This window comes from Dunckerocampus dactyliophorus, chromosome 16 (genome assembly GCF_027744805.1).
Source record: "Dunckerocampus dactyliophorus isolate RoL2022-P2 chromosome 16, RoL_Ddac_1.1, whole genome shotgun sequence".
Taxonomy (NCBI): Eukaryota; Metazoa; Chordata; class Actinopteri; order Syngnathiformes; family Syngnathidae; genus Dunckerocampus; species Dunckerocampus dactyliophorus.
The window spans coordinates 3,824,313-3,839,709 of NC_072834.1; the positions used below are offsets into that span (position 1 = coordinate 3,824,313).

General features: G+C 43.0%; 1 protein-coding gene across 2 annotated transcripts in view; it reads left to right on the top strand.

The window, feature by feature from the left end:
- Positions 1 to 15,282, top strand: part of nova1 (NOVA alternative splicing regulator 1) — a 45,101-nt gene extending 29,819 nt beyond the window's left edge. For both annotated transcript variants that reach the window (XM_054754807.1, XM_054754808.1), the window contains exon 4: positions 1,589 to 15,282. In XM_054754807.1, the coding sequence (XP_054610782.1) occupies positions 1,589 to 2,608 (1,020 nt within the window). In that variant the 3' untranslated portion in view covers positions 2,609 to 15,282. The remainder of the gene's footprint in view (positions 1 to 1,588) is intronic.
- Positions 15,283 to 15,397: the final 115 nt, after the last annotated feature.

Here is a 15,397-nt window from a genome sequence, read left to right on the forward strand (position 1 = left end):
GGCTTATATCTTGTCAAATTGAAACGGGAGCGGAATAGTTGCGGAGCCACAAGCACGTACTTTGTAAGAAGAGTGACGTCGGTTTGATATGAAGTGAGTTACGTCTGTTTGAGACATGTGACTTTATTTATCACAAGCCCGTTAGAGTCTCCAATTGTCACTGACTCCAAAATGTGCGTACGGCAGCTCAAGAGTTACACACATTCTCCCACCAAATAGTTTTTTTTTTCTATGAATCACAACACTGCCGTATAACGTGATGTACAGGTGGTCCTTGGGTTATGAATGCGTTTCGTTCCTAGACTGTGATGTAAGTCGAGTTTTTGTGTAAGTCGGAACTTATACCTAAATGAACTCACTGTCCTCAGAACACATAAAGGAAATACAAAATACAGTCATAAAAAGATTAGATACAATAATTAAATGAAAGGTAGTAATAGAACGAGAACTACTTAGTTTTGTCCCTGTGGTTATCTTGCAGGCTTTTCTACATTTTTTAAATATTGTCCCAGGCGAGTCTGGAGGGATCACCTCTTCTACTCCTCCCAGATCTCATTGTAACAGCACACGGACTCCATGACCCCGCTAGCATTCAATAATCTTTATTTGTAATAATGGTTCAGACAGTTGAGCAGTCGGGACCACAAGAGCGGCCAATATTGGTGGGTGTGCCTACTTTCTCTGAGCTTTTTATGGTAGTCATTTTCACTTCCATGGTGATGGCTTTCCTTTTCTTTGGTGCACTGTTGCTTGGGAGACACAATGAAGTCCAAAAATTTGACTAATTAGTGATGTTATTCTTCTTCAGTGTGGCTGAGCAGACGAGTGCTGTATTCTTCCGTCCTGCACGAGGCACACCCTGCATTCTTGTGCTGCGCATGCCGCATATTCTTCCACCAGCATGCACTATAACTACTTCTCGAGTGAGTCTCGTGTTTACGGACCAAAACTGAGTTTTGAATTCATCCACGGGAGCGCGTTCGTAGCAACGAAACGGCGTAACACGCAACCAACGACGTCGTAAACCAAGGACCACGTGGACTCTACTTTCCAGCCCTGTTTTCTGCATATGCAACATTTGTAAGTTAAACCCCTGATTAATGACAGGTGGCGCATTTGGCCCTCGCAGTGTCTGCTGAGACAAATGTAGTTGATAACCCCTGCTTTACTGCGTCCAGTCACCTGGGGCTTAAACACAACAGATATTTTTGTTTAGTCATGCCATCCATCATTGTGTACAGTGTATAAGTTGTGTGGTGTGTGGTCTGTATGTGGCCGGCGCAGTTCACCTCCAGGACACTTTGTGTATTAGGTACCGCTGTTACTCATTCTATGGGCCATGACCCGCAGGCTGGAAGGTGTCAGGAAAAAGTGAGTGTATAGGTTTATTTTTACCTCCAGTTTTTCATAGCAAGACAGAGCCATGTGACAGCTGTAGCTTAAACCCCTAGGATTAGCAAATCGCTGAGTAACTCGGGCGCTGCCATAGTACACCGATTCAGTCGGAGCTAGCCGTCATTCTGTTCTCATGCTGTTGAAAGGCTCTCATGTTGTTTGACTGCTACTATGTTATTTATATTTTTTGCAGGCCAAATTGATCGTGCCCAACAGCACAGCTGGGCTGATTATTGGCAAGGGAGGCGCCACAGTCAAAGCAGTGATGGAGCAGTCAGGGGCTTGGGTGCAGCTCTCCCAGAAGCCGGAGGGCATCAACCTGCAGGAGCGAGTGGTAACAATCAGTGGTGAGCCTGAACAGAACCGCAAGGCAGTGGAGATCATAGTACAAAAAATCCAGGAGGACCCTCAGAGCAGCAGCTGCCTCAACATCAGTTACTCCAACGTCTCTGGCCCAGTCGCTAACTCCAACCCCACTGGATCCCCCTACGCTAACACAGCCGAGGTGCTGCCCAATGCAGCTGCAGCAGCTGCAACTGCCTCCAGCCTTCTGGGTCAGGCCGGCTTGACGGGAATGGGTGCCTTCCCTGCTGCCATGTCGAGCTTCTCTGGCAACGACCTGCTGGCCATCACATCAGCCCTCAACACACTGGCCAGCTATGGTTACAACACCAACACCTTGGGCCTGGGCCTTAACCCCGCAGCTGCCTCTGGTGTCCTTGCTGCAGTAGCAGCTAGTGCTAACCCGGCTGCAGCCGCTGCAGCTAACCTCCTAGCCTCCTATGCTAGCGATGCCTCCGGCAGCGCTGGCCACCCTGCAAGCGGCCTTGGTGGGTTCTCCCTAGGTTCTCTTGCAGCTGCTACAGGGGCTTCCAATGGGTACCTAAACGCTTCATCCCCACTGATGGCCTCTTCCCTATTAGCAACAGAGAAGCTTGCAGACGGAGCCAAGGACGTGGTTGAAATTGCTGTACCTGAGAATCTGGTTGGTGCCATTTTGGGGAAAGGAGGCAAAACGCTGGTCGAATACCAGGAGCTAACAGGAGCCCGCATCCAGATCTCCAAAAAGGGAGAGTTCATTCCTGGTACTCGGAACCGTAAAGTTACCATAACAGGGTCGCCAGCCGCTACGCAAGCAGCGCAGTATCTGATCAGCCAGCGGATCACCTACGAGCAGGGCGTGCGAGCTACCAACCCGCAAAAAGTGGGTTAAAAAGAAAGAAAGGAGGAAGAAAGAAAGGATGAGGACAGAGCTAGAGGGGAATTCTAAAGGGTCAAAATGAGGAAAAAAGAGAAATGTCCAAATATTTAATATTTCAGAATCAAATGAGAGGATTACAAAGGAGGAGGAGGGGGAGACACCGAAGACAAAGCGTGTGTGATATTTGAATGTTTTGGGACTGACGTCCTGATGTTTTTTAAAAGTTTGTGTCGAGTCCTTTTTGATGAAGGGTGTCAGAGTAAGATGAACTGGTCCACTGCCAAGCTGCAGATTCAAGGGGTGAGGCCACATGGTTTCTCCTTCCTCTAAAACCTCATAGATGAGTTTTGTTTTTATTGTTGTTTTTCATTTTTGCTTAGTTGAATAGTTTTGATGTAAGTTGCAGACCTCAGCTCCCGGTGAGTTGAATGTGTCCGGTGGGGTTCCAGCTCTTTGTACACAATGTGCAAGGCGATGTTAAAGGGGTGGGTGGGGGATTCGGGGGGGTGGCGTTTAAAACCAAGCACGTGAAATCACCTCAGTTTATGGGAAGCAAATCATTTCCTTAAAGAAACCATACACATGTTGACATTTTTTTAAATCTTATATATAATTGAAGTTTCAAAATTTGGGTATTTTATATTTTTAGCCATTATTTATTGATATGATCTGATTCAATTACAAATAGAGTATTTAAACCTGCCAATGCAGGTTGATCTGAATGTAAAAAGATTAGCCTATTGATATTTTTTATTTACAGTGATCAAATGTTGTCTCGCAGTGAAAGAAATGTACAAATCAAGCCCAGTCGGAACTTCACAGTCGTAGTCCGAGAGGATCCTCCTGGGGTTCAGTAATCCATGTGAGAGGGTAGAGGAGACACACAGGAATGTATAAATATATTTAACATGAACACACATAACTAACGCGCCTACAAATGCACAAACATATTCATTCATTGCGACAAACACTCCAAAAGAAATAAAACAACAACCTTTCTTGGTGCTACAGGATTAGATGTAAACGTCCCCGTTAGAAAACTCACACTTGATTTAAAAAGGCTGACTTATCATAGAGCAATTAGTAGTAGGGGTGGGCGATACTGCAAATTTTGCTATCGATCCGATACCATATAAATACAGGTCCAGTATTGCTGATACCAATACTGATATTAGTTTCTTCTTTTAATTGAAATTTTTCAGGATCATTGACTGATTTTGTCTTTAATGTGTTGATCATGATTACAATCAAACAAAGATTTTAGGCGAACAAAATAAAGTATTTTTAATCTACAAACTCATTTCTGAACAATTTAACATTATAGAAATAAAACAGTCCACAAAATAATCCTTTTATTTATTGCATACAATTGTTTGAGCAAAATAAGTCAAGAAAAGCCAAAACTGCCATTTTCTCCCATTCAAATCCTTCCAAGCCCTCCTGTGTCCAAGAACTTATTTCCCAAGTTCCCAACAATCTAACAATACAGCGGCTCCCTGTTTATTCATGAGACACAGGCAAACTTGCAACTTGCTTGAGGAGGAGTTCTCCATATTCAGTGAATCAACTTGATAGGAGCTCATCAATCCAAATGCCTTCCTGTAATTGTACAAAACAGGCTATGCGGGTCGACATGGACGCTTACACCTTAAATATACTTGCAAAACAATACTACTTTATGCTAATTTATAACCCGCAAAGCATGCTGGGAAGCCCGCACTCACACTTCCCCAACAGGGAGTTACCCAGCGTGCCTTACTGTGAGCGATGGAGGTGTTTGGTTTGATGACCTCCAGTTGGTTTGTGTTAGTGTCGGAATTTTCATGCATGTCTTAATGACTCGCTTTTTGCCTTTTGCTGGTGGTTGTACTTGCAAAACAACACTACTTTATGCTAATTTATAGCCCGCAAGGCATGCTGGGTAGGCCACACTCGCACTTCCCCAGGAGTTACCCAGCGTGCCTTACCATGAGCGAGGGAGGCGTTTGGTTTGATGACCTCCTATTGGTTTGTGTTAGTGTCAAAATAGTTCACATTTTTCATGCGCGTCTCAACGACTGAGTTTTCACCATTTGCGGGCGGTTAAACTTGCAAAACAATATGACTTTATGCTCATTTATAACCTGCAAGGCATGCTGGGTAGGCCACACTCACACTTCCCCAACAGGGAGTTAGTTACCCAGCGTGCCTTACCATGAACGAGGGAGGCGTTTGGCTTGATGACCTCCTTTGGTTTGTGTTAGTGTCAAAAATATTTCACTTTTTTGTTTGCGGGTGGTCTGAGAATGCATCCCCCCAATAGTGGGGCTCTACTGTATATCAATATAACAATATCAACAAAAAACACATCGATCCGCCCACCCCAAATTAGTAGCCTGGAAGATGTGATCTACGCTCTCACATGAAGAAATACGCGTCAGCATTTCAATCCAGTTTTAAGGTCTCAAGCCAACCCTTAATTCCTTCAAAATAATTAGCTACATTCACTGACAAAGGTTTGCCGATGTATCCCGATATTAACATAAATTTCGATTTATCTTCCGAGACATTTGCCAAAAAGAAAAAACAAAAAAAAAGCTGTAATAACCAGGATCTGTGAACAAACAAAACCTGCCTTGACACAAGGGTACCAAATACTCAAGAGACATCCTCTAAAGAAAGGGAAATAGACTGACACTTGAAAAGAAGCCTTGGTCACAGTTTCTCTGTGAGCCATCCTTCTGCATTTATATCAAGACACAAAAAAGATTTGTTCAGTTCATCCAGGCAGCCTTTTATCCATCCCAAAACATGTGACTCATCACTAACTTTGGGAGGAGCGTACAATAAAGCATCAGAACTAATATATTGCAATCACTGTCTTTCGTGGATAATAGTTGTTCTCATGTAGGGAGGCAAACTATTTAGAGCATTTCCAAGCACTCCAAGAGTACCTTGGCCTCCCTGTGTGCTGCTACCCATTGTGTTCATTTGAGTACACTACGAAGACTGCACTGTGAGACATTAAGAACACAATGCAAGGCTTGTCTGTCACAAAGTGGGGCGTGAGTCAAGTCTGACAACAGCCACAAAGGAACATCCCCATCAGCGCACCTTCCAGCTTCTCACCTCAGCACTAAATTACCAGAGGATGTGTTCCGATCAACACATGTCAAGTGTGCCGTGTATTCGATCACAATCAATACGTCATAATTTCAACAGTCCCTGTCAACCAAAAAAAGCTCTGTGATCAGCTTTCTGAAGACACGGGCTGTGAGGGTCGGTGCTGAGTGGTATCCAAGAAAATCTGAAGCATTTGTGTTTTGTTTTTTTGTTGTTTTTTTTTGTCTTTTGTCCCTGCAATTTTCATGATAGTTCATAGCGTTTTTAAAAGTCAAGGGATTTTCTGTGTGAACATTTTTGTGCGGCAGTCGTCACGGTGAGCCTCTCTTCCTTTTTGGCTACAAAGTCATCCATTACCAATCTGGCTACTCGTGAAATAGTTGTCTAATAGAACATTTTACTGCCCAATGTTTTAGCTAATAAGATACAAGCACAAAAAAGGGGGTGTTTATCAATGCAACTGGACTGCTTGATTGCAGGGAGCTCTTCCCAAACCTCTCTGATCAAAACATAGTGCCAAATATTATTATCTCTCTGCACCTCATTAACTTTCCTCTTTCTCTCGACACCTTATTCCCCACCCCTCCAACCTGCATATTGTCCTTTGTCATCCTTCTTAGGGTGCGTTCACACGTTGTACTCTGGTCCAGACCAAAAACGTTTGGGGAAAAATTGCGTATTTTTGATCAAAAAATGTTTTTTTAAATGTATTTTTTTTCCGCAGAAAGCACATCTCATTCACCATAAATTGGTAATAATCTATGACTCAGTGATAATACAGGTAAAGCGTACAGCATACATATACAGCTTTTAGAAAGACCATCATTTCTTCACCGACAATGATTTTTCGTCAAGCGTTGAGAATTCGGACTTTGTTCAGCGGTCCTTGGTCGCACCATAGTGTGCTGTGAGATACAAAAGTTTGTCTGGCTGTGGAAGCACCATCTTCGACTGTCAATCCGACCTCAAAACCCGCGGCGAGGCGAACACAAGGTAATATACGATCCTAAATCGTTAGTGAAATTACAACAAGAAAGCGGTGTGGATGATGTGCACATGGCTTGGAGAAGCGCCTTCTAAGCACTAGCCTGACAACCAGGCTAAAGGCATCATCTTAGATGATCATCCATTAGTGCTGAGTACCTACACCTTTTATACTTCAAATGTGTGAGTGTGTGTGAGGCCTATTTGGAGCTTAAACCTGGATTGTGTCACGGGTGAACAATGGCAATTGGAGAGAGACGGGGAGTGTTCTTGAGCTGAATCTAATCTAATAATTACAACTGTCACTTTTATTGCAAATGTTGATTTGAGGACGACGTCATGCTAGAAAAGTCTACGGGTGAATCAGTTACTCGTGGTTTTTCGCCATTCGCGCGTGTCCCAGACGTAACCCCCGTGAAAAGCAAGGCCGTGCTGTACTTGAGTGTTTGTCAGCGACCAAACAATGCTGAGTAAAGCATATGCATAAAGTCGTGCGTCGATCGGACCGCGTGTGTGACATGTACATCCAAAACGTGTTGTCTTCCGGGTTGCATACGCTTGTGGGACTTTTGTTTCCGTGGTGGACTTTTTACCAGCGAAGATGTAACAAAGAGGATGTAAATTATAGTGGAACCCATTGAAGTCTAAGTCGACCCAGTCCTGGTCCATCGCGTTCTTCTTATAGATCACATGTATCAATGGAGGGCTGATACTCTGCAGGTTTAATCTACAACCAGTTTCTCCAGCAGGTGATTTAATTGATGAGCTCCTTCCCTCAAATTGAAGGTGTTGATCATTAAAGTCACCCGCTTTAGTGACCAGCTGGAAAGAAAACCCGCGGTGTGTCGGCCCTCCATGGTACGAGTTTGACGCCTGCTTATAGAGGGTCAACATCAAATTTAAGACCCCAAAGGGGGAATTTCTATGAAAAATAGGTTTGTTTATGTCAACCTAAGTTATGGTATTGTTAACTTCATCATTAGCGGATCATTAGCAGATTTGTGGTTACGTCGAAGCCAATAAAAACAAAGGAAGAACGGTGTGAGGAGCCTTCAAAGCTTTGGCATAGTACCAAAAGACCTTTCTTCTTTTGCGGTAGGGTTCTCGGCCGTTCTTTCATCCCCTTTCTACAACTAAAAAAATGCAGCCAATTCGATTTTGCACAAATGGAGGAAAGCGATGTCATCAAACATTTACTTTATTCTCACCCATTCTCCTCATGTCTCTGGCCAAAGCCACTTGGAAATGCGTAGCAGCGACTTTCTGTGGTCGCTATGAGTCAGCCAATCTGAGGGACGTCGAGAAATGGGTTCCGCAAAAAGTTTCCCCAACTTCCTCCATTATACACATAGATGGAGATGTGCTGCTAGGAGGTAACTTGAGTGAACTTGTTGGAAAGATCCAGGAATTTACGCTTCTGGGCTTACATTTATCTGTTATTTTTTGGTGATTTTCTGTTGATTCTGACTAACCATCGCCTGGTTTCAGTCGCATTTGGTCACAACCGGTGTTTCGGTGCGTCGCTGCGGTTGGCGTTTACACTTGCACTCAAGCGACCAGACTCCCCCAACACGTAGACCGAGACCGGTGTTGGTCTGCGTTCACACGCGACCAAATGACGCGCCAAGTGTGAACGCACCCTTAGGTTCCACCTGCGCAGTACATTGTGCTCTCTCCCCTTCTTTCTCCTGTCTCGTCTTCTCACGGGCGGCGTCGGGCGTGGCAGTTATGCGCCGGGTCGTAAGGGTATGAAAATATTTTGCCACGCTGCAGTTCGCAAGACTAAAAATGCACAGTAAAAAAAACAAAAAAAAACAACAACAACAAAAAAAAAAAACCTGCCTCCAAAACTGTGACACCCACTCCGAGACCAACCAGCAATGTTAACTCAAAGTGTTCCATTCAGTCAACGACAAGAACCGGCACGATTTGAAAGGGTTTACACCACAAACTGTGGTCTTTGAGAGAAGACGTTTGTTTGTTTTCCAAAAGTAGGCAGATATGGGTTGAACAAATATTCATATTTGGGCTGAACAGAGCCTCTAGGCAAAGCAAGCAAAATTCAAGGTATGTTGGAGACTTGTTTGTGACCTCAAGCTGAAACAATGACATCCTTTATGCATATCCTCTTATCTGAAAATGACTCATTTCTGTGGAATACAATATGTCCCGTCATATGATCTATATGTACTTTATTGTAGCTATTCTAGTTTGTAGTCTAAATGCAGTCCGGCGTTGTCGATACAATGTGAACTATGTTATACTTGTGTGGATGATGAGAGTGCCAACTAAGCCTGATTAAGATTAGCTTTGCAGTTTGTTTGTGCATTACGATGACTCATCAAACAGTGGCGTCCACATTTCTGTCACTGATGATTTAGTTTGACAGTAAGAAAATGTAAAGAATATTGGAAGCAATATAGTAGCATGTTGTCCTGTTTTGTGTTTTATGTCTGTTGTATGAACTTTTGAAGTTACTCCAATTTGGAATGAATAGGTTTACATGTACTTTTTTTTTGTAAGTTATGAAGATGCTGCTATTTGATAAGTAAACTATACAAAAATATTTTAGTCGAAAAGATGTCTGGTCAGTTGATTAGAAAACACGGGCATACAAAGAGGTGTATAGAATACCACAGTACTGGTAAGGTAGTCGACTCCGTAGTACAACCTGTGCCAAACTAGACCTCTGCAGCTTCTGAAATTGTAGATGTGCGATCAATTGTTAGATATCAATAACTTGTTTAGAAGTGCTGATCAAGTGCCAACCAAACACTGTCTTTTTAAGTTAAGAAAAGATAATCAAATACATTACGTAAGAAAACAAAAGGACAAGAAACTGTCTGTGCATTGTTTTATCCCATAGGTACATAGAATACGAGTAAAAGATTGTGATTTTTATGGATCCATGTTGTTTTACACTCCATGCATCCCTTGTGTGTTTGTTTGACCTGTGGCTTAAGTACTGCTGTTTTCTCACAAATGTCTCTATAGGCCAGCATGGACTAAGCATAACATGTTATACGCATTCATAACATAGTCATTAACAATCAAAAATGTGTTTGTGGAGTTAGGTGTTATCTTTTTGCACGTCTTCTAATGCATGGTATCAAAAGAAAACCTTTGGAGGAGAAAAAAAAACAAAAAAAAAAAACAAAAATTTGCGAGGCGACTCGTAACGTTCAGAGACATAACACTGCATGCGGTCAAATGTAAAAGCGCTTACGTTTACTCGCCTCATGTTTATCCAGTTGTGTTTTAATGCTGTTGAGTTGGAAGGGAGTTCATTATTGTCATGTTGGCCCAAAAATGGCACTGACACAGCACCCATGTCTCAGAAACGATATCTGGATTTGTAGGTACTAGGGGTGCAGCGGTACGCCACTGTCACGGTTCGGTTCATTTCGGGTACAGTCAGGAAGCAAAATGCAAAACATCAAAGTGCTTCGCTTTTATGTAAACGCCGTAAATGACCTCTTGATGCTAAACTATCACATCCACATCCTGGGTTTGTGTCACGCTGACCAAGCAAACTAGTATAACTCCAAGTAACATCTCATTAATCATGAATTTATTCTATTTTTAGCATATGCCGAAATGGCACCCGGGCACCCCTGCACTAGCCCGTTGGGTTTGTCTGCCCATCCCTCTCCTGGCCTGCATTCACACGATCATTTGTTTCTTTGTCCCGTGACTTCTTCTCTGCATTTTTTTTTACTGCAGCTTCTCTAACTTTGTGGATTATTTCCAGACTCATTTTGAGTCATGTTTTATTATTTCTAGGTGGAAGATGTCATGAATTACTTGCAAGAGTAGCGATCGCATTAATTAAACCACGCGTCTTTATCATGCACAGGAATGTAATCGCAGGTGATCGAGCATGCTGTGGGTTTGACTTTTGGATTATTTTGAGTCTTTCTATTTTATTTCTATTATTAATTGTGTACGACGTCATTGGGGTTGCAACTAACAATTATTTTCTCAGTCGATTAACCTGAGGCTTGTTGTTTTGATTAATCAAGTCATCCGCTATAACAGTTTGTGGTTTGGTCCGCAACTTACCGTCGATCTGCGTTGTCCCAAAGTCAACACTGATGTGTGTGAATATCTCGTTTTGCCTAAAACACAAAGATCATAGGTCTGCTTTCAGGGATGACTGAGGAAATTAAGAAATATTCACATTTGAGAGGCGGAAATCAGAGGATATTTACATTTAAAAATGACCAAAAAAACGATTAATCGAATACCAAAATAGATCAATTAATTAATCATCAATTTATCCGCCGCACATTGGCCTAGTGATTAGCATGCTGGCCACACAGTCAGGAGATGTGGAAGATCAGGGTTCGCATCTCCGTTTGGGAAGTTTGCATTAACTTCGGAAGAGGGTTTTCATGCTCTGGCTTCTCCTTGGCACTGTCGCTCGCCATGAGTCCCGCTATTTGGTTACCGAGCAGACGTGTGACACCATAAACGCTTCCTGTCCCTCACTTCATGTGTACCGTGTGTGAAATCCGTACGCATCTGCACCGAACCGAATGTTCCGTACCGAAAAATCCGATTTCCGAGTACATGTACCGTTACACCCCTAGTAGGTACAGTGAGAACTTTTTAAAAATATGTGAAACAAGCAAACGTGAAAATGTAATTCAGTACACTGGCTTCTTGTTCTGTCCTGTTTTTTTTAAGGATATTAAGACATTTACAGTATATTTGTTTAACAACCAGGTTGAACCTCATGTTACCTGTCCTAAAATGTTTAGGTTTTTTTTAAATGTCACAGCTTGAAAGCCTAGATCTAATCTATGAATGTACACATTACTGTTTTAACCCGTCTTTAATGTCAAATCAGGGCAGGAATGTCACAAACATGTAGAGTTAATATCTATGTCAATAACAGATTTCCGATATAGTCAGGTAGGCCGTGCACGGCCATTATCATGAACCAGACATGTTTAACCCAAGTTCCAGTTCACTCTCACCATGATCTTGTTTGTTTGCTGTTGCATAATTGCACTTTACCAATAATTGGGTCATAATAAGGTGTGAGACGAAGCAAACCATGTTGACTTGTGACGGCTTTTCTTGGTTGTTCTTTTGTTCTGATGTCATTTGTGTTCCTTTGTTTTGGTAATCCTGTCGGGCGAACGACGGAAAGGGCTGGCGTCTCAGACAAAACGGAGAAGTAGCGCCTGTTTCTTCCCTCAAATTGCGTTCTCCTTCACATTCCCTTCAGCAGAAGTTTGTGTCAATCACCGAGTGCTTTGCGTTTAAACGAGGAACGGTGTTTTACTGTGTTTTGCAAATTCAGAAAAAGGCGCATCATCACTCCGATATTTCTCTCTGGGGGCTGAAGCCGCTAAGGGATGCGGGTCTGAGAGGCTTCATCAGCACCAGCAAAAACCTGATATTCCCCTGTCACCTCAAGATGACATGAATAATATTACTATCTCATTCTCTTAGGCTACCAGCCCCCCGCCTCGTCATTGCATTCACTTCCGTATGTGAACGCCAAATGGATTACTGTATCATTCCAAAAGTAGATTCGGTCCACACGTGTTCTGGACAACCATCAACCGCCGTGGAGCCCTTTCACGAGAAGGCTACAGACTGCTTGCTCCACTCTGAAAACCTCCTATGGAATCGTAAACAGCCTTCATGACTCCGCCGTTTGTCTTTCAGTCCAACGATACCGTGTTCACCCTTTAAACGGATCAAAGTATTTCAGAGAGCGTTCTCATCTGAGAAAAGAAGATTCTCGCCAAACAACCGTTTTGGGGTTTTTTTGTTTTTTTTTTTGTCTTTGACCCTCCTAACCTCCCATGAACTTGTTGACTTCTTCATCCTCAAGAACTCACGTATACGTTGGATATGCTACGCCACTTTTGTATGTCAAACTGCAAAGAATGTCGTTTGTTTTCCGGTGCAGGCTTGCGCACGCCGAAGGACGCGTGCCAGCAACATTGGACAGTGGAACCCGTTTTAAGTCGACGCCGTTCACGTCGACAGCCCATCGATGTCGGCCGACTCAAGTCCCAGTCGACATTTCAGCGAAAAATGGGGCCGCTTTTGACTAGTCTCGTTACACGGCATCGAAACGTGCACACTGTGACTTCCTGTTCAGTGCAAAGTAAGCTTCAAAATAAAGGCAGGGCAGCGGTAACCTGGATTTTATCGCAGCAACTAACAAAATGCACCCGTTTGCATTTTTTTTTAAAATAGATTTTGCTTTATTGTCATTGTAGTTGAGACATACAGTCGCCCCTCGCAATTTCATGGTTCGATAATCGCTCTCTCGCTATATCGCGGTGTCTCACGATGGTCTGACTGGCGACCAGTCGAGGGTGTACCCTGCCTCGGATAGGCTCCAGCATACCCCCGCGACCCTAGTGAGGAAAAGTGGCATAGAAAATGGATGGATGGCTGGACTATGGTCTATTATCAGTCAAAACATCTTGAAATACAAGTGATATGTCGTATTCCGGTCACTAGGGGGCAGTAATGACACAAAGCATTGCTTACATGACATGACTTCAAAACTGCATGAAGCCAGTCTGCCATGGCTCACATTCTATGTGGAAGCGGTCAGTTTTTGGCTTCTTAACGTTAGAAGAAATAAATTTGCGGCTAAGCGGGTAGCTCGCTTGCTTACTAGCTTGTTAGCCTGCTAGCTTGCGGTTTTCCCTGCAGCATAATGCGCAATGTGATGTAAACAATGAATAACAGGACTGTAAAGGTGTCTACAGGCGTGTTATTTCATGTCTGCAGGGCTCTAATCATGTTCAAAACTCTATTTACAAAGTCAGACTCTATTTTAGAAAGTCAAAGTTCATTGGTTGCGGTCTGGAACCAATTAACCGTTATAAACGAGGGACGACTGTACAACGAAATTAGCGCAGCAGCTCAGGCAGAGGAAAGTACAGAGTTCCCTCGTTTACCGCGGGGGATGGGTTCCCAAAATAACCCGCAATAAGTGAAATCCGCTAAGAAGCCAACTTTATTGTTTGCAATACACTTTATACACGTTTCTCAGACAGGCGTTAACATTTTCTCATATTTCTCTCTTGTTTAAACACAAATTTGAATTTGGACACAAGAAATCATTAAGTGGCTCACCGTATTCACTCCTCTGACGTGCCTCGTCCTGGCAACGTTCGGCTGTAGCATTTCCGTATCCTTGTTAAAACATATTGCGCCTGTTGAAGTATTTCCCTCGTAGTCCTCCATGAACCGAAGATTCGTTTACGGTATTCCATAATGGCGGCCTAGCGATCGTACAAATGTGATCGCTAGCAAACAGGAAACACGGGAGTGGTGGGCGAAGGAGATTGGCTGTAGACCATTGTCAGTCAATCAGAACGCAGAACACAATGGGCGGGTTCTCCCGTAGCCAATCAGGACTGTTGTGGCTGGCTACACACATGACAAACTGGACATGGACATGGGTATACAACACCCTCTACTGGTAGTAATAGTAAATACAATAACAGACACATAAAACAGAGCACCAATAGGTCGCTTTAATACACCACAAGGAGGCAGAACACAATGCGCGTTTATACGCCGTTAAAAAAAATATATGCAAAATTGCACTTTAAAAAACCCGCGAAACAGCGAAAGGTGAACCGCGATGTAGCGAGGGAACACTGGATATCATCAGAAATGAGCAAAAATTCTCCTTATGTCTCTGGCAAAAATCACAAGTAAATACACAAGCAATGGCTAGTTTGGGTTTGGCTATGTCGACAACCGCTTACGGCGACGTGAGCCAACCAGTCTGAGGGGCGTCGACTTAAACAGGTTCCACTGTACCTTTTCTTTCTTTTTTTCAATGTTTTTTTTTTTTTGACATGACATTGTTTACATCTTAGAGAAAAAAAATGGACTGACAGCATACATGCTAGTAATTCCGTTGGAAACAAAGTGATGTTTTGTTGATTGGACGATTTCTCCCGCACGCCAGCGGCAACGAATCAGAGAACACCCATAGCGTCAACAACACGAAGGGCTTTTGGTGGCCGAATGTACATATCACCTGGGATGACGAGTGGGGTCGCAAATGTTAAGGACAATGCCTTGTAGTGCCATTGTAGAAAATGTGTGAACGATTTTTATGGCAATTTGTTTTTGTCAAGATGAGTGCCAAATAATTCTATACTGAGCCAAAAGGCCGCGAGCCTGCATAGTTCAATGTTAGTTTACCGAAATGGTGAATGGATCCATTCCTCTCGACAAACATCACCCTAATTTGAAGTCATGAGAGTCACTGTTATGCTGCCAGTCTGTTTTCTTGCGATATATTTTATAGATGCTGAACTGTTGACAATAAGACAGTTACTAAGCTGGGAGAAAGAGAGGATTTTAAAAGTGTCATTGTTTTATTATGAGTTTATTTGAGCGTTATCCATGAATAGATTTAACGGTAATGACTATTTAATGTAACTGTAGTACTGTGTTTGTAAAAGAAATTCAGTGAGTTGTGTTTTATGACTCGTGGACTACCAGTGAAGTCAGCATTTCAGTGTTAATAATTGAATTGTTTTTTAAAGATTATTTTTGCGACGGCAACAGAGTCATTATAAATGTTCATTTTAACATCACTTGTCGTCTGTTTCTTCGTGTTCTCCACCCGGTCCACTCCAGTCTCCCTCCGCAGCAACCCACACCCCTCACGGAGACTGTTGGGGGGGGGGGGTCTCCACGCGGAAAGGTTTT